The 18665-nt window shown below is 45.3% G+C and overlaps 1 protein-coding gene across 1 annotated transcript in view; it reads left to right on the forward strand.

The window, feature by feature from the left end:
• RAB20 (RAB20, member RAS oncogene family) overlaps positions 1-17966 on the forward strand; it is a 38163-nt gene extending 20197 nt beyond the window's left edge. The window contains exon 2 of the mRNA XM_033949648.1: positions 16769-17966. Coding sequence (XP_033805539.1) covers positions 16769-17295 — 527 coding nt within the window. The 3' untranslated portion in view covers positions 17296-17966. The remainder of the gene's footprint in view (positions 1-16768) is intronic.
• Positions 17967-18665: the final 699 nt, after the last annotated feature.

Consider the following 18665-nt stretch of genomic DNA (forward strand, 5'->3'; position numbering starts at 1 on the left):
TTTTTGCACAAGGGAGATGTTTTTAATTTTAATGGTTTCAGGGCTGGGATTTCGGGACGGCAGAGAGCAGGACAGTGGGCAAGGACATGGGGACTAGCACCTTCCTACCTGCAAACTCACTTCGTTCTGCACAACCCCCCACGAACAACCAGAAACAAAAACATCTTTGCCTACCCAAAGATCTCAGGCTGCAGATACAAATCCTTCCTGGATAGAACCTTCATGTTCCAAGCGAATAGACAACAAGTCTGGTTGCGAAACTGCATAAATGAACACAAACTGACTTACAATGCATTCTGAAAAGCAATAAAAACCGCCCTATTCGACAAATTCATTGACTAAAACAGACCACCCTTAAACTAAAACTAACCCCCCGTAAACGCTATTCAATCTCTCAGGAAGCTCCAATTTTCATGTATTATTTACCCATGGAACTTAAACTAGTATATACCTTGTTTATGTAACTTTTCTATTTTAGACTCCTTATCATTCGCTGACTGTCCAGCCTTCTTTCAATGTGAACCGCCTAGAAGTCGCCTGACTATGGCGGTATAGAAAAATAAAGTTATTATTATTATTATTATGAACGACTGGTCCTCAGCAGTCGCTTCTTTTTGGATCGGCCAGTCCAATCAGTGTAACTTCATTGGTTTAGTGAATCGCTGCCTTCCTACTTTGCATGCCATTTCCCCTCATTTGCATTTGCAGATCGGATCGGGTGCGGATTGGCCAGAAGGTTAGTGAATCGGGTTGGAGAAGGCTCGCAAAGCTTAGTGAATCTAGCCCTTAGTACTGTAAATATTCCTTCACATTTCACATTCCTATATAGCCCCCACCCTCCCCTCTCTATTTCCTATTCCAGTCAAACCACCTTCTATTATAGGGAAAAGGGATTGGGACTCGTATACTGCCTTTTTGTAGTTATTCAATCACACTCAAAGTTGTTTGTTTATATACAGGCATTTTAAACATTTTCCCTATCTGTCCCAGAGGGCTCACAATCTAATGCAGTGTTTTTCAACCTTTTGACACCTATGGACCGGTGGAAATAAAATACAGTGGTACCTTGGATTACGAGCATAATCCATTCCAGGAGCATGCTCGTAATCCAAAATGCTCGTTTATCAAAGCGAGTTTCCCCATAGGAAATAATGGAAACTCGCTTTGATGCGTTTCCCCCCCCCCGAAAACCGGCATTACTCCCCTCGAAGGCCCCCCCCCTGCGATCCGGCACCCCCCTGCCTCGAACCGGCACCCCCCGCCACAATCCGACCCTCCCCCCGCCACAATTCAGAACGTGAACTCGCAGGCCTTGAGCATGCTCAGATGCTCAAGGCCCAGCAGACGAGTAGGCCGATCTTCAAGAGCCCAGATGAGGGTAAGAAGCGGCGGGGGGGTGCCCAATTGTGTCGGGGGGGATGTCGGATCGTGGCGGGGGGGTGCCCAATCATGTTGGGGGGGGCCGGATTGTGGCGGGGGGGGGGTGCCGGTTCGAGGCAGAGGGGGGTGCCGGATTGCGGGGGGGGGGGGTACCGGATTGCGGGGGGGGGGGGTGTGTGCTCGTAAATCGAGCTATGGTCGGTTTCCGAGGCACCGATTTTGCAAATGTTTTGCTCGTCTTGCAAAACACTCGCAAACCGGTGCACTCGTAAACCGAGGTACCACTGTAATTATTTTGTGGACCCGGCAGTTGAAGAACACTGGGCTAAGTCGTGCCCATTTCCACTCAAATCTCCACCTCAGACCCCGCCCCCATAATAGTACTAATTGTAACACCATTTTTTCCATTGGTTTTTCATATATATACACACACAATATAATCGTATTAATAACACATAATGGTTAACCACAAAATTAAAATACACAGAGCACACTGTATGCTTTTCTGCATTCATTCCTACCAGAAAACAGATAACCCCATGCAAATGCAGGACCAAAAACTAAAAGTAATAATATTTACAAACAAACCCTAAGATGCAAGACTTTGCAAGCAGTACAATCCCAGAGGAAAAGAAACAAATGCATTTCTTCCTGAACAGACAGCAGATGTAAATCAATCACTAAATATAAAAATAAAAGCATTCCCCCTACCGCTGTTGTCTCTCTCCCTCCATGCTGTGCCTTGCCTTCTGGCCTACCCCCTGGTATTATCTTTAGGCCGGTCCATGGTGCGATCAACGCGGCGTCTTTGGGCCGGCTCCCTGAGTGCTGCATTGCACGCGGCTCCTCGCGTGCATCCCACGCCTCATCTGGAAGCCTTCCCTCTGACGTTGTGACGTCGGAGAGAAGGCTTCCGGTTCAGGCGCAGGCTGCCCGTAGGAGCCTTTTCCCAGCTTTGTGCCTGAAGACACCGCATTGATCATACTGTGGACCAGCGGCTGAAGAACACTGTCTTATGCCCGATGGACATGCTGGCCCTGTGAACCGCAGACCGGCGGTTGAAGAACACTGGTCTAATGTACCTGGAGCAGTGAGGATTAAGTGACTTACCCAGGGTCACAGGGAACAGCGTGGTGTTTGAACCCACAATTTCAGAGTGCTGAGGCTGTAGCGCTAACCACTCTTTAAGGGGAACTTTGATAGAATAAGTTGCCCAACATGATTTGTTTGTAAGATTTGTATTTTTGCAAACTGCTTAAGGCTTGGTTATCCATTACACTTGGTCACAGATATTTTAAGCTGGTTCGTATTATATCCAGTACTATATCAAATATCCAGCTCTTAACCATATATCAATTATAAAATTATATTCTTGTGAAGAGCCTTCAGAAGTGGCAGTCTAGCGGTTTAGATTTTCCACCGCTAAGACTTGATTTCAGCTGCTAGCGTCCTCACCAGCTCAATATTCAACTTGCACAGAAAAACGTTTTTTTGAAGTCTGGTATCAAATTTTTGCAGTTTCAAAAAAAAAAACAAACAAACCCCATTCTGAAACTCATCTCAAATTGTTATCCAGTCTTTCACCAGCTTAGCAATATGGCTTGGTTGTGGCAGCTGGCATATGGTGAGTCAGGAAGATGATAATAAATTATTTTGACTAGATGTCTGTTTTGTTTGAGAGGAAGGTTTGAATGGGGGAATATGGAGAGGTTTAAAGTAGAGGATTGGTGGTTCTTTTGTAATTTTAGTGAGATATTGTAGTGGCACTGATTTTGGATGGGTGATTTATTTTGTTGTGAATCACTGTGGGACTTGTATACGGTGGTTTTAAGTTGCAATAAATTATCCTTGAGCTTTACGGCTGTGTCTTGGTCCTGCAGAAATTACCCAGGGGTAACTCTTGTACAATATATCCAAGAGCGGAAGAATATTTTTAGGGAACTTGGACACCAGACAAACATTTCCTTATTTTTGATGTAAAGTCTTCTATTAACGGTAAATAAATCAACTTACTGATGCACATTTTTAGTTTTCTGATCCTACTTCATTGCTAGAAAACAAGGGTTTAACCCCCCCCCCCCATTTAATTAGTAGCCAAGTCTAATCCAGAAAAAACTAAAATGTTCTCGGTTTCATTCTTAAAACTTTTTTCATAATTTAAGAAAAAGCAGAACAACCCCTCCCCCACCTTACTTCCTTGTGGGTAAAGGAAGTGAATCTGCCTAAACTAGTTACTTTCCAAGTTTTTGAAAGCAATGAAAGCTCTGTAATGAACTCTTAGTCTGCCTGTATTTGGCCTTGCACTGAAAATGTAAGTTACAAAATATCCCTTTCCACTCAGCTTTCCTCAATCTATCATCAAAGATAGGAGAGTAATTCCAAAATAAAATCTTTTCTCACTGCTAAAACTGACCTCCTCTCTAACAGTGATTCAAGAATGTGCTAGAAACGACAAACAATTTGCCTGAACCCAAGTAAAACTGAGCCTCTGTTGGTATTTAGCACAAGCGGTTGCATATAGGACATCAAAATCCGTTTAGGAGCTTTGAACTCCCAGCAACCTTGGGCAGTGGCATACCTAGCATATGTCGCTGGTAAACATAGAAACATATAAATAGACGGCAGATAAGGGCCACGGCCCATCCAGTCTGCCCACCCCAATGACCCTCCCCTACCTGTCACTGTGAATAGATCCCACATGTCTATCCCATTTGGCCTTAAAATCAGGCACGCTGCTGGCCTCAATGACCTGAAGTAGAAGACTATTCCAGCGATCAACCACCCTTTCAGTGAAAAAGAATTTCCTGGTGTCACTGTGCAGTTTCCCACCCCTGATTTTCCACGGATGCCCCCTTATTGCCGTGGGACCCTTGAAAAAGAAGATATCTTCTTCGACCTCGATGTGGCCCGTGAGATACTTGAACGTTTCAATCATGTCTCCCCTCTCTCTGCGTTCCTCGAGTAAGTAGAACTATAACTTCTCTAGCCACTCCTCGTACGGGAGGTCCTTGAGTCCTGAGACCATCCGGGTGGCCATTCTCTGAACCGACTCTAGCCTCAGCACATCCTTATGGTAATGCGGCCTCCAGAATTGCACACAGTACTCTAGGTGAGGTCTCACCATGGATCTAAACAATGGTATAATGACTTCAGGTTTACGGCTGATGAAACTCCTGCGTATGCCACCTGTGATAACCCAGATGTGATGAAAAACCAATGTATGATAAGAGTAAACACTTTCAACACTGAATGTGAAGATGTCCAAAAATGTAAGACAGGAACAGCATAGACCTAACTCAATCCAAAAAATGAAGGAAAAAGCTTCAGAAAGGGCCCTCCCACCTCACTAAAACGGCTCAAAGAGGTGGTCGAGCGTTCGCCTCACTGGCAAAAAACCTTCATTATGTGATAAAGTCTTATGCTGTGCTGTAATGTGCCAACGAAAATTAAATAATAGAGGAATTATTCCACTTATCTTCACTGATCGGTATAAGTGGAATAATTCCTCTATTATTTAATTTTCGTTGGCACATTACAGCACAGCATAAGACTTTATCACATAATGAAGTTTTTTGCCAGTGAGGTGAACGCTTGACCACTTCTTTGAGCCGTTTTGGTGAGGTGGGAGGGCCCTTTCTGAGGCTTTTTCCTTCATTTTTTGGATTGAGTTAGGTCTGTGCTGTTCCTGTCTTACATTTTTGGACATCTTCACATTCAGTGTTGAAAGTGTTTATTCTGTCATACCTAGCATATGTGACACCCGGGGCCCATCATTTTTTGACACCCCCCATCTGTACGAAAAACATGATTTTTAGTAACAAGCTACACATCACACATGAATACCTAGGAAAAGGCAGCATCTTACATACTGCATTGAGCAGTACAACATCAATATACCCATTGTAAAACTAAACAAGCCAGACAAATACAGATTAATCCTACACTGTCAATCCTAACAGAAAACCATATCTTTCGAACACACAAAACACCTTCGCCTAGTATGGAATATGTCATCACAAACTAACCCCTCCCCCTTTTACAAAACTGTAGTGTTGATTTTAGCCATGGTGGTAACAGCTCTGACGATCATAGAATTCTGAGCATCAGAGCTGCTACCACCATGGCTGGCACTAAAAAACGCTCCACAGTTTTGTAAAAGGGGGGGATAAAATAGAAATACATAGACAAAGGTTAAATTGAACCAGCAAGAAGCTGGACTCTGCATACAATGCAACACCACGGATACAGTGACACATGTCTCCTAAAGCAATAAATAAATAGAAAATTTTGTTCTACCTTTGTCTTCTTTGGTTTCTGCTTTCCTCATCTTCTTGTTACTCTCTTCCTTCCATCCACTGTCTGCCGTCTCTCTTCCCCTATATGGCATCTTCTCTCCTTCTATGCCCCTTCCAGAAACTGTATGTCTTCCCCTTCCATCTTTTCTTTCACCCCATTGGTCTGGCACCTCTCTCCTCTCCTTCCCTCTCCCACACTCTCTTCTGCAATCCCTTTCTTCCCTTATTTTCCTTTTCAATTTATTTTCTGCGTCCATCTAGATTACGTTCTTACTACCCTCTCATCAATTTCCTTTTTTACTGTCTACCTACAGCTCGCCACCTCTTTCCCTCATCCCCTCCAGTATTTCTCTAACTCAGTCCTTTTCCCCCATCATGTGCCCTCCTTTTATTTATCCCCTCCTTCCATTATGTGCCCTCTTTCTCTACCCCTTCCATCTAGCTAAAGAAGCACTGCCTGGGCTTTGCAGTCCCCAGCTATGTCTAGCAGGATATATATTTCAAATCTGATATATTCTAATGACAAAATAGAAATAAAATGATTTTTTTTCTACCTTTTGTTGTCTCTGATTCTGCTTTTATCTTCTTTTCACTCTTTTTCTTCCAGCGTCTGCCCTGTCTCTTCAATCCAGCATCTGCCCGTTTCATCCACTGTCTGCCCCTTCCAGAAACTGTCTGTCTCCCCCTGCCATCTCTCCTCTAGACCCCCCTCCCCTTTGTTCTGGCATCCATCATCTTCCCTCTGTTCCCTCATGGTCTGGCATCTTTTTCCTTTCATCTCTCCTTCCCACCCCCTGTGGTTTTTAGCATCTCTCTCTTCTCATTTCCTGTGCTCAGATCTGATACCTCTGTCTCCTTCCCCGTTCTCTGGCATCTCTCTCTCCCCTTTCCTTCTCTGGTCTTCCTTCTTTATTTTCTGCCTCCGTCTAAATTAAATTTTTTCTTACTATGCAGTCCTCAGTTTCCTTTTTTTTTAACTGTGTTTACCCACAGCATGCCACCCCTTTCCTTCACCCCTCCATTATCTCACTAACTCTGTCTTTTTCCCCCATCCAGCATATATCCTTTTTCTTTATCCCTCCTTCCATCCAGTATGTGCTCTCTTTCTCCACTTCCATTCAGCATTTGCTCTCCTTTCTTCCCACTTCCATCATCTGCCCTCTTCTCTCTCCCCACTTCTATCATCTGCCCTCTTCTCTCAATCTCTCCATCCACTATAGGCCCATCTCTCTCCCTTCCTCTCACCTTTCCGATTTTGGCAACAAGATCAGCAAAGCCCCCCCCCCCCCCCGCAATGACACTTAAGATCGGCAACGGGCCTCTTTCTACCCCCGGCATCAACAGAACTTCATATCAGCAATGCGGTGCTCAGTCAAAAGCTTCTCTCTGACTTAGCTTTCTGTTTCCGCCCAGGCAGTTCAGTCAGAGGGAAGCTTTTGACTGAGCACCGCGTTGCCGATCTGATGTGCTGTTGATGCTGGGGGTAGAAGGAGGCCCGTTGCTGATCTTAAGTATCTTCGCGGGGGGGGGGAGGGGGGGTGTTGCCGATCATGAATTGCGTTGTGGGGGTGGAGGGGGGTGCGGATGCCGTGGACCTGGACCAGACGACCCGGACCTGGCCGGCTGTGCTCCTCCCCTAAGGCATGCACCCGGGGCGGACCGCCCCCCTTGGTACGCCACTGACCTTGGGATATATGATTACCTAAATGCATCTAAACTTCAGGAGCTGCCTCTTATTGGTGACAACTATGCTGCCTCTCTCCATACATCGACAAGGTAAGTATTATCACTGTGGTTCATACTATGATAACATCAAGGCTGGATTATTTTAATGCATAGGGTTACCATATTTTTTTATGGAAAAAAGAGGACACGCTGCCCTGCCCCGTTTCATCCAGAGCCATACCACCACATAACCTCCTTTTTTTCCCCGGAGCTCGAGGCTGCATCTGGAAGACCTCTGAGTATGTGTGGATGACATCACATGCATGCTCAGAGGCCCTCCAGATGTGATCCAAGCTCTGGTAGTTACAGTTATTTTATTTGATATATAATACTCCTCCTAAATTCACATGGGTTATGTTCATGGAGTGACCATGAATTTTGAAAAACCGTGAATATTGGATGCAGTACAAAAATGCCTAAAGACCTACAGAAACCCACAGAGTTACAGAGGATCAAGCACCAGAACTGGAAAGAACACGATGCACGCAAGCCATTCCAGAACCTTCCACCAAAGCAATGTCCCAAGCCTCCCATCGCCCATATTCCAGCAACCAGAAAAGCAGAAGGTGCAACTGAGCCCCCAACTCACAGCTCTTGGATCCCGCAGGCACCGGTTTAACCGTGGCTCCGGATCAGACTTCCAGGTACACAGCAAACACATGGCTCGCACTGGCAGGTTCCACCCATCCTGTTTCCTATTGGACACGGATGCTGACAGTTACATGAGTGGGAGGGGTAGAGGCTCAGTTTTGGGCGCCCACGCACCAGGTGAGGAAGCTGTGTTTCGGACACTGGATCAGTCGCAGAGGGTGGGGATCAAATAAGAATTACTGTACTGTATATTGTTCTAAATAGAAAAAAAAAATTATTAAAAAATTGCGGAGGGAAAATCCGCGAGTGAGTGGGGCTGCGAACTCTGAACCGCGACTTTGTGGGGGGAGTACTCTACCACTATTATTAACAAAAAAAAAGGTCAAATCAAAGCAGTTAACAATAGATGAAAATAAAAGGGAAATAATTTAAAAAACATTAAAATAAACACAACAGGGAAATGTACGCTGTACAATTAACAATATTAGACACAAAATGGCAATCAAGGGCAGGAAAAGTTTACAGTATGAAGACGTAAGAGCAAATAAGATAAGAACAGGAGGTTAGCGGGGGAAAAAAATTCAGCCTAGAAAGTTTTGTTTTGAGAATTCCCACTTGGATGTTTTAACTCCAAGTGCTGGTTTATGTTGTCTTTTGGATGTCTATCTTATTTGAAAATAAGCCCCATAACACATAGCGTAGAACATATAAACCAGGGGTGTCCAACCTGCTGCCCCATGAAGTATTTTGTGTGGCCCTGGTCCAGGGCGATGCAGTGTTTTCCTCTGCTGCCCCCGGGGGTTTACCATTTTGCCAGGTCCCTCCTCTGTCTTGCTGCAGCGTTTGCACGGCCCAAATTTTTTTTCAGCCAATGCGGCCCAGGAAAGCCAAAAGGTTGGGCACCCCTGATATAAACTTTTTTTTCCTCCTGGAGATGGCTTTCTACTACAGAGAGACACTTGTTCAAGTCTTGTTAAAGCATTTGTTACACACTTGCACTGGGTTTCAGTCTAACCTCTCCATTATTTCACTTTGTGCTGCAAAGGGGAGATTAGCAGTTTCTTGGCTGAGTCACGTTGGTCTGTTGCAGAATTTCTAGTAAGTATTTCCTTTGTGCTGTCTGCACTGAACAAATTCCTGTAAAGCTTAATGGTTTCTAATTGACCCTTGACCTCCACTCAGTCGTGGAAGCTGCTGGAAAGGAAAGTGCTAACGGATCACATTAACTGATGAGCGCCCAAAAACCAAAATATATAACTATCTAAAATTTTTATCTTGCAGTTGAAAGTATTTAATAATAGATTTCAGCACTATGGTGACAATTCTGTAAATTCAGGGCTCATTTTAGATGTCACAAAGGGGCTTAAGAGTGTCCCCAAGTAGTGCAAAGCTGTATTGGTGTGCCAAAAGTTAGGTCAGTGGCTACTGTGAGTGTGCTGAAGTGTGCCATGCAGTGCATGCAACTGTAATACTCTATAACTTGCATGTGTCGCTTGATGACATGCCCATTTTCCACCCACATGTGCATCCTCCTCATAAGTTTCAAGTTTATTATGGATTTGATTAATCGCTTATTCAAAATTATAAGCGATGTACAAAGGAGTAAAATAATAAGTAAGACGAGTAAGGGGAAAAAACAATAGGAAGGGGGAAAACAGTGAGCTTCAAAGAAATTAAGAACTAAGATTCAGTTGATGCACCTAATCTGATTTTCTAGTTGTCAAATGCATCTTTAAAAAGAAAGCATTTTAACTTGCTCTTAAATCTATCTAAATTATGTTCTTCCCGTACATGAATTGGGAGTAAATTCCATGTTTGGGGTGCTGTGACGGAGAAAATAAATTGCCTCTGTGTATTTATGGTTTTAAGTGAGGGAACCATTAAAAGATGCTGGTCAGTAGACCTGAGTAATCTTGTAGATGTATAGGGAATCAATAGTCTATGAATAAAGGCGGGAGTTTTATAGAGAAGAGATTTGAAAGTCAATAGACTTAATTTATATGTTATGCGGTGTGCAACTGGAAGCCAATGCGCTTCTTTAAGTAGAGGTGTTACATGGTCTAATTTTTTAGCTTCCGTGCAGACATAGGCAAACTATGGCCCGTTTAGTTTTTTAATCTGACTCGCTGACCATCTGAACCCTGCCGACCGCATGCTGGGCCGTCCACTGCCAGGTAGGAGGTGGTTGCCTAGGTGACGCTGGGGGGGGGTGAGCAAGGAGGCACGAGGTACCCCGGTGTTGCTGGCAGCGGCGCGAGCCGGAGCGAGAACGGGCGCGAGCGGGCAAACGGAGAGGCAGAGGCAGCGCACTCATGCTCCCGGGTCAGGTGAGGTCCGGCCGCAACAAATGCAAGAAACTTCCCCCTCACTTTCAACTAGAGAGGCGCCTAAATTCTATATGTGTTGCACTTTATATTGCCCAACATATAATGCTTTACCCTACCAAGTCACCATGTTTTTGTCATGCAATGCTTTACCACATTTTGTCATACTGTCATCTTTCTTACTATTTTATTTTTATTTAATTATTTATATTCTGCATATCCTACAATTCTATGCGGATTACAAATTATTCAGGTACTCAAGCATTTTCTCACCATCTGTCCCGGCGGGCGCACACTCGTACCTGGGGCACTGGGGGATTAAGTGACTTGCCCAGGGTCACAAGGATCAGTGCGGGATTTCAACCCACAACCCCAGGGTGCTGGGGCTGTAGCTCTAACCACTGCACCACACACTCCCCATACCATGTCTACCATGCTACAAATTCACGCGCTATATCCACTACACATTATTTGTTATCCCATGTCCACTGCGCTAGGTTCTACCATGTTAAGTGTCATATTGTCATGTCATATTGGCTGGCCATGTTTGTATACTGTTTGCGCCATATATGTTTGCTGTGCTATGTTTTTATAATACAATGTCTGCCATGCTATGTTTGTCATGCTTGTAATACTATGGTCATCAGGCTATGCTAAGCTTGTATATATGACTGTTTCCCATGCTAAGCTGCCATACTGTGTTATGTTATGCAATGCTCGTTATGCTATGCCATACCATGCCATGTTTGTCATGTTATATTATACTTGCAATCTGTTTTGAGCTCTCCTGGAAGGATGGGATATAAAACTAACTACCATATATATTCGAAGATAAACCTAGATTTTTGGGCCAAAAAAATGGCGGTGAGTTTAGTGGCTCAGCACAGGCAGGAGTGACCTTCCTTCGCTTCTGCTCATGCATAGCCACTAGTTGATTGGCTGCTGTGAGTTCTCGTAGTAGCCAATTAGCTAGCGGTTCTGTATGGGCAGGAGCAATGGTCGCTCCTGTTGTGATTTACCGCTGGTCCAACAGGGGTACTTAAGGTAAGTGGGGGAGGTGGGAGGGAGATAAAAATAATTTATAATCGGGCTGGGGCAGGAGGCGGGAGGGATTCCTCCTGGCCTGGCCACTGCTGGACCATCATGTCTCATGACAGGCCTGGTGGAGTCCTGCAAGGCATTGGGAGGGTGGGGGGGGGAGAGGGTACAAAACCTGGTAGGGAAGGAGGGGGGGCTGGGTGCAGAGATGGGCAGAGGAGTGAGTGAGTGAGGGTGCTAGATGCAGAGCCTGGCAGAGCAGCAAGGGAGGTGGAACAGGGTGCAGAGCCTGACAGGAAAAGGCACTGCACTTGAATATTATATCCCCCCCCCCGGTTTATATTCAAGTTAACCTTTTTTCCTCCTTTTCTGGGGGGAAAAAGGTTACCTCGGTTTAACCTAGAAACATGATGGCAGATAAAGGCACAGGAGGGGCCTAAGGCTCCCAGGCCTTTTCTGATTGGCCCAGGCGCCTTAGGCCCCACCTGTGGGCGGGGCTTTGGGACGGCTGGGCCAATCTGGCCCCATTCTGGTGTCGGCTGCCTGCCGGACAGGCGGGTTTGGCACCCGTCTGTCTGGCCAACTTTAAAAGATACGGGGAAGGGTCGTGGGGTTGGCTGGGGGGGGGTCGCGGGTCAGCGAGGGGGCAATCGGGGGTTGTGGGAAGAGGGGTTGCGTCGAGGGCAGGAGGGCCTGGGATCCCTCCTGCCCGTAATGTAGTGGGGGGTGGGGGATGGGGGTCGCCGGGGCCAGGAGAGCCACTCTCTCCTGGCCCAATGTTAATTGGCGGGGCCAGGAGAGCTTGGGCTCCTCCTGGCCTGATCCAGTCGCAATGGGGGGGTTGGTTGTCTGGGCCAGGAGGGCTTGGGCTCCCTCCTGGCCCGATCCAGTCATGGTGGGGGGGGGGGGGGGTCGCCGGTGCCAGGAGGGCTTGGGCTCCCTCCTGGCCCGATCCAGTCGTTGGGGGGTGGGGGTCGCCGGGGCCAGGAGGGCTTGGGCTCTCTCCTGGCCATATCGAGTCGGGGGGGGGGGGGATTCTGTAACCGGTGTTGTTTTTTTACAGACACCGGTTACAGAATCCAGCTTTTAGGCAAAGGACTAGCTCCTCCTTCGCCTAAAAGCCCTTCTGTTGGACATTTGGGATTTAGGCGTTTTTTTGGTTCATTATGGCCAAAAAGTGTAGACGTCGTGGGGGTGTACTTGTAGACGTAGTGGTGATCTGGGCGTTTAGTAGAGGCAGGCCATAATCAAAACAAGGACGTTTGTTTTGGTTATGGACACTTTCCCTGCTTCTGCTTTGAACGTTTGAGGACTTAGGCCATAAGGGGACTTAGACTTTTTTTTTTATTATTAACCCCATACATTTTATACTTTAACATCACTTAATATATCTTCAAATTCTAACTCGCGTCAATTATCCCCCCTCCCTTATACACAATTATTCATAAACGAAAGAAATCATAAAATATTCCCACCCACCCCCACCCTGGATGTGTATGAACAAAAGGAAATAAAATAATATTTATTCTATGCAGTAATTTCAATCTTTACAGTATCTTGTTAATGGCTCCCAAATATCCTGAAATTTCTTAAAATTTCTCTGCTGCATGGCAATTATCCTTTCCATTTTAAATATGTGGCACAAAGAGTTTCACCAAAAGCTATAATTCAGCCTATCCCAATTTTTCCAATTATTCGTAATCTGTTGTATGGCAACCATGTCATAATTAGTAGAAGCTTATTATTATTAGAGGTTCCTGAGCTTCACATCATGGAGCTAGAACAAAGTACAAGAGCTGTAGCCAGCAGACCACATGTTGCTAAAAGTAATATAATAACCAGAGACAATCGAGTAATTTGTAAACCATTAATGTACTTTAGCAACTTTCGAAGAGGTGAATTCCAAAACCTGTAAAGTGGGGGAGTGGCCTACTGGTTAGAGCAGCTGCCTCAGCACCCTGCAGTTTTGAGTTCAATTCCCACTGTAGCTCCTTGTGACTGGGCAAATTACTTAATTAATTACCTATCTCAGGTACAAAATAAGGGCCAGATTCACCAACCTGCCCAATCCGGGCAAGTCCGATCGGAGGAACGCCCCCATCTGCCAGCACGGATCATTTTTCTGTGATCCCCACGCATGCGCAGACCATCTGTAGATGGTCTGCGCATGTCCGTCGGAGCTGCAATCTTTTTTTTTTTTAAACTTTAACTTTTCTTATTAGTTTTTAGCCCTGCGAGCCTGTGGGTTTAACCTGCGGGTTAAAACCACGGGCTCGCAGGGTGGGAAGGGCAGGAGAGATTCAGGGAAGAAGGGCAGGAGAAAACTGGGGCAGCGATGTGGTGATTCAGGGCGAACAAGCAGGAGAGGGCAGAGAGCAGGGCTTCCAGAATTGGAAAGACGTTTTCGACTGGTCCTCATCAGTCGCTTCTTCAGTTGATTGGCCAGCCCAGTCAGATGTGAAATTTTGTGTTGTGAATCGCGTCCCTGCCTACTTTGCATGTGTTTCACCTCATTTGCATGCATGGATTCAAAACAGATCGCAGGAGAGGTTAGTGAATGGGGCTCGAGGGAAATCTGGTTGCAAAAGGGGTCACAAACCGATCGGTACACGATCGGTTTGCTTTGTGAATCTAGCCCTAAGTACCTGTCTAAAAACGTGCAAACCACTTTGATTGTGTAAACCACAGAGAAAAAGCGGTATATCGAGTCCCATCTCCTTCATCTTTTAAGTACATTTTTATTTTTCAAATATTAGTTAAGAGAGAGGGAAGGGGATGGGTTTTGATATGCCGCCTCTCAGTGTTTGCAATCAAAGCAGTTTACATAATACAGGCAGGTGCTTATTTTTGTCCCTGGATAAAGGAGGCTTAGATGACTTACACGGAGCTCCAGTGGAAATCGAACCTAGTTCCTTGCATGCTCAGGCCGTTGCATTAACCATCAGGCTACTCCGCCACTTACTTCCAGTACTGGAAACAGATGGCCACAGATGCTACCAATCCCAGGGCAAGCAATGGCTTATCCTATGTCTGCCTCAATAGCAGACTGTAGACTTTTCCTCCAGGATGGAAGTTGATGGGGACAGGTGGGAAGTGAAGAGAGTGCTGGAGAAGAGTGTAGGGGGGAAATTTAACAAGCACAGATAATTGACTATAAACTGAGATTTTGGGGCTCCCTAAAAAGTCCATTTGGGGATCTTGGCTTATAATCAAGTTTTCTCTCCACTGTGCTGATAGCATTCGTCTCCTGGCTGCCGCACAGTCCTTGTCAATGGCACCTAGGATAAGTGCTAAGAGTGGCAATGCCGGTCACCATGGTTGGGGAGGGAGGAAGAGATTCCTTCAGCACTGGGGGAGACGGTCCGGAAAAGCGTGGGACCCTTCCTCCTCTCTTCCCCCCCCCGCTCCTCTCCTTGCCATGCGTGCTCCTTACCTTCCCCCATACCTTTTCTACTTCCCCGGCAAGAGGTTGCTGCCCGCATCGGCATCGGTGCTCTCTCTGACGTTCCGGGACCCACACCTAAGAAGTGATATCAAAGGGCGAACTGACACTGACGTGGGCATGCTCATGCCAGAGAAGTTAAAAAGGGAAGGGGGCATGCAGGGGGGTGGGGGGAGGAGCACCACTTACTCTTATTATATCACTGGTGGATTAGAAAAGAGAGATCAATTATGGCTGTTACCACAGGGGAGGGAAGAGAAGGAAAGAAGTGTTGATCATTGTAGGAGAGGAAGAGAAATGTCAGTCACATAATGGGGGATGTCAAAAGCACAGGGGAGAAAGAAATACAGTGTTCCCCCGCTCATTCGCGGTTTTCTCTGACCGCCTCCTCCTGTAGTTAAGTCTGGCTACACCAATCAGGAGCTGTGGGTCAAAGCAGCTCCTGATTGGTGTAGCCCGACTTTACTACAGGAAGAGGCGGTCGGAGCAAACCGTGAGTGATTTTTCTTCACCTGCCGGCGCTCCAGCTGCCCTCTCCTGCCTCCCCTGTTATTTTCCAAAATTCACAGGGATTCCTGGAACAGAACCTCCGTGAATTTTGGGGCAGTACTGTACTCAAATATAAACCTTTCCAGCTTATACTTGAGTTAATAGTTTTTCCCCTATTACGGATAGACTTATGTTAGATTATATACAGTACTTGCATTGTATTATATATAACCTGTAAACCAGAGGTGGGTTTTAGTGCTTCAAGACAAACATTTATCATCCCTGTGCTTAGATAGTTCTGAGAATTGGGAAGAGGGTGAGTAAATGGTGTCTGTGTTCTCCTTGGTCTGGTTGTGCTGTTCCCAAAGAGGCGCTCATTCTTTTGCAAACTCTTCATATTCTTCTGTGTTTTTGTCCTCCGCTTAGATAACCCTTCACAAAATAGTTTGTTCAGCTGTTTCAGTAATAGTCCTGGATTGGAAAACATACACAAGGTTTCTTCTGGAATCCTGCAATCATGGGCCTTAAATTCAGCCATTAGATGACTGACTCCCTCCCCTCTTCTCTCATCCCGTTGTGGCTGTGAATGCTCCCTCCACACTACATCTGATTGACTGTATAGTTTCAAGGTTCATGTTTCTTATAAATTTGATTAATCGCTTATTCAAAATTCTAAGCGATGTACAAAACATTATTAATTACAAATTTCTGGGGGAAACAAACGAATAGAACTAACCTGACAAAAACATATTAAACAAAAGGAAAAGTACTGTCATTAGCTGGTCCTTAACTCATGGTGCCTGCATCCCCAAGGGGTATAGAAAAGGTCACAAGAAGTGCGGAGAAGGGTCTTAGTGTCTTGAAATCTGAGGCAACTTATTGAAGCTTTCTTGATATATGAAAGTAGTTATTCAGATAGTTATTGGTAATAACTGTATAGTACTGTAATTTTTAGTGATATGTTAACATATACACTTCTCCCTCCGGATTCACGGGGGATAGGGGCAGAGCCGGACTGCGAATGGTGAAATACCGCGAATATCTTCTGGTCCGGCTCTGACCCACCCCCGCCTCCCTCCCACTTTCCCCCTGGCATCCCGGCCTTACCTGGTGGTGGGCAGGAGCGAACTTCCTACGCTCCTGCCCCGTGCAGATCGCCAATAGGAAATGGCTGCCGTGAGCTCCCGTCGTAGTCTCGAGAATGGGGAGGGGGAAGTGTACTGCTTAACAGTGACATATGTAGCTGTCAATTATCACTAGAGGACATATGATGTAGGAAAGGGGTTTCAATGACCAGTTAAAAGGGTGTGGGAACCAAAACAGATTAAGGACCCTTGCCCTAGAGAGAAATGTATTTCATAGTTACCTTTCAGCATCTTGATGTTAGATTGATTTCCTATAAAATATTTATTCATTTAAAAAATAGTAAGCATTTCATAGCATGTAGCATGTTTTGTTTTTTATTTATCAAATTTATCTTTCAGGACGGGAGCAGTTCCATGGTCTTGGCTCCATGTATTGTAGAGGAGCGGCTGCTGTCATCTTTGTGTACGACGTGAGCAACTTCCAAAGCCTGGTAGAGCTCGAAGACCGCTTCTTGGCCTTGACTGACACAGCCAGCACAGATTGCATTTTTGCCATAGTTGGGAATAAAGTTGATCTCACTGATGAATGTGCCTCCGTGAATGAAACAGAAGGGGAAAAGCCGTGCCATGCCACAACTGGGTCCACCGCCAAAGTTCGCAAACAGGTACACGTGGAAGATGCCGTTTCACTTTATAAAAGAGTGCTGAAGTATAAGATGCTGGATGAAAAGGAGGCTCCACCTGCTGAGAAGATGTGTTTTGAGACCAGCGCAAAGAGTGGCTTCAGCGTGGACTTCCTCTTCGAGAGTGTGTTTGACACAGTTGTGCCTCTATTGAAGAAAAAAGCCAATGGGCCATCTGAGACTGTGGACTTGACAGACAGCAACAAGGCCATGAAAGGGACAAGATCTGGATGTTGCAAATAAAACCCTGCGTGGTCTTTCTTCTTAGAGAGCAGCAGAGGGAGAAGGCCTGTAGAAAATGCAGCGGTGTCTTTTACACACAATGTCTCTATAGCAGGGGTCTCAAAGTCCCTCCTTGAGGGCCGCGATTCAGTCGGGTTTTCAGGATTTCCCCAATGAATATGCATTGAAAGCAGTGCATGCATTTTCATTGGGGAAATCCTGAAAACCCGACTGGATTGTGTCCCTCGAGGAGGGACTTTGAGACCCCTGATCTGTAGTGATTTCTAAGTGAACCAAGTGCCTACAATAATTTTCAACACTGTATGAATAAACATTTGTAAGAAGAGAATGCTTAAACTTGTTTGAATTGCTGAGGTAATCAAATTTCCATGTCATTGGTGTGGGATGTAGAAGGGTTCAGGTTTCATATGTCTTGATGCAATCAGTTGTTGAAATGTATTCCTTGCACTGTGAATGGAAAAAAAACCTTGATTATTTGGTACTTATTTTTGAACATGACTTCTGGGAATATAATGGACAAGTAATTTATAGGTGGCAGGTCCCTTATTTGTATCACGATGATGCCAAATATTTGCCTTATATAAAGACTACATGGTACAGTAAGCTTGGATCTGAGATCTTTTTTCAATCTTTGTTTCATACCTTGATTAGTAAAATCTCTTGTGTACACATGGAGGAGTCGGAGTTTGTTGATTTAAGCATGGATAGATTGTCACATATGCTAATCCTGTACAATGCAGATTTTGATGCATTTTATTGAAACATGACTTAATGAAGAAAGTTTCATATTTCAAGATGAGGTATGGTAGATGATTATGGCTGTTCCTCCCCCACCCCAATCCTTGTAACCTTATGCCTAGATGCCTCTATGAGTCCGTTTGCAGTGGAGCAATGCTGCTTTCATGGTACATCTTCAAACAGCATCTACTGATGGTAAAAGCCATCATCGACTCTCTATTACTTCGGCTGGAGAACTGTATATCACTTATGTGGTACACCCAGCCCCTACCTACTCAGAGGAAGTCTGGATGTGTGCACCTGATTTTATACACATCTAGGCAAGTAACAATCAATTATTTCCAACTAGTAAGCTTGGTAAAAGCAAATATTTCTGTTGGTGGGATGAATGAATGGCAAAGGTTTCAATTCTTCCCTACCATCACTGTATAACTACAACGACAAATATTGCAGATTCTAGAAACAATCGGAATGGCATGGGCTCAATGAACTAGACTTTATGAATGGCCTCTTGGCTGTTTTGTGCAGATGAGCGCAGTCTTAGTGCAAAATTTCGGCTTCGACTGCCTCTAATCCTTAAAGCCACTCTAGCATTGCTGCTACTGTCTTGATCCACTCCAGAGAACAAGTCA

The sequence above is a fragment of the Geotrypetes seraphini genome, chromosome 6 (genome assembly GCF_902459505.1).
Source record: "Geotrypetes seraphini chromosome 6, aGeoSer1.1, whole genome shotgun sequence".
Classification (NCBI taxonomy): domain Eukaryota; kingdom Metazoa; phylum Chordata; class Amphibia; order Gymnophiona; family Dermophiidae; genus Geotrypetes; species Geotrypetes seraphini.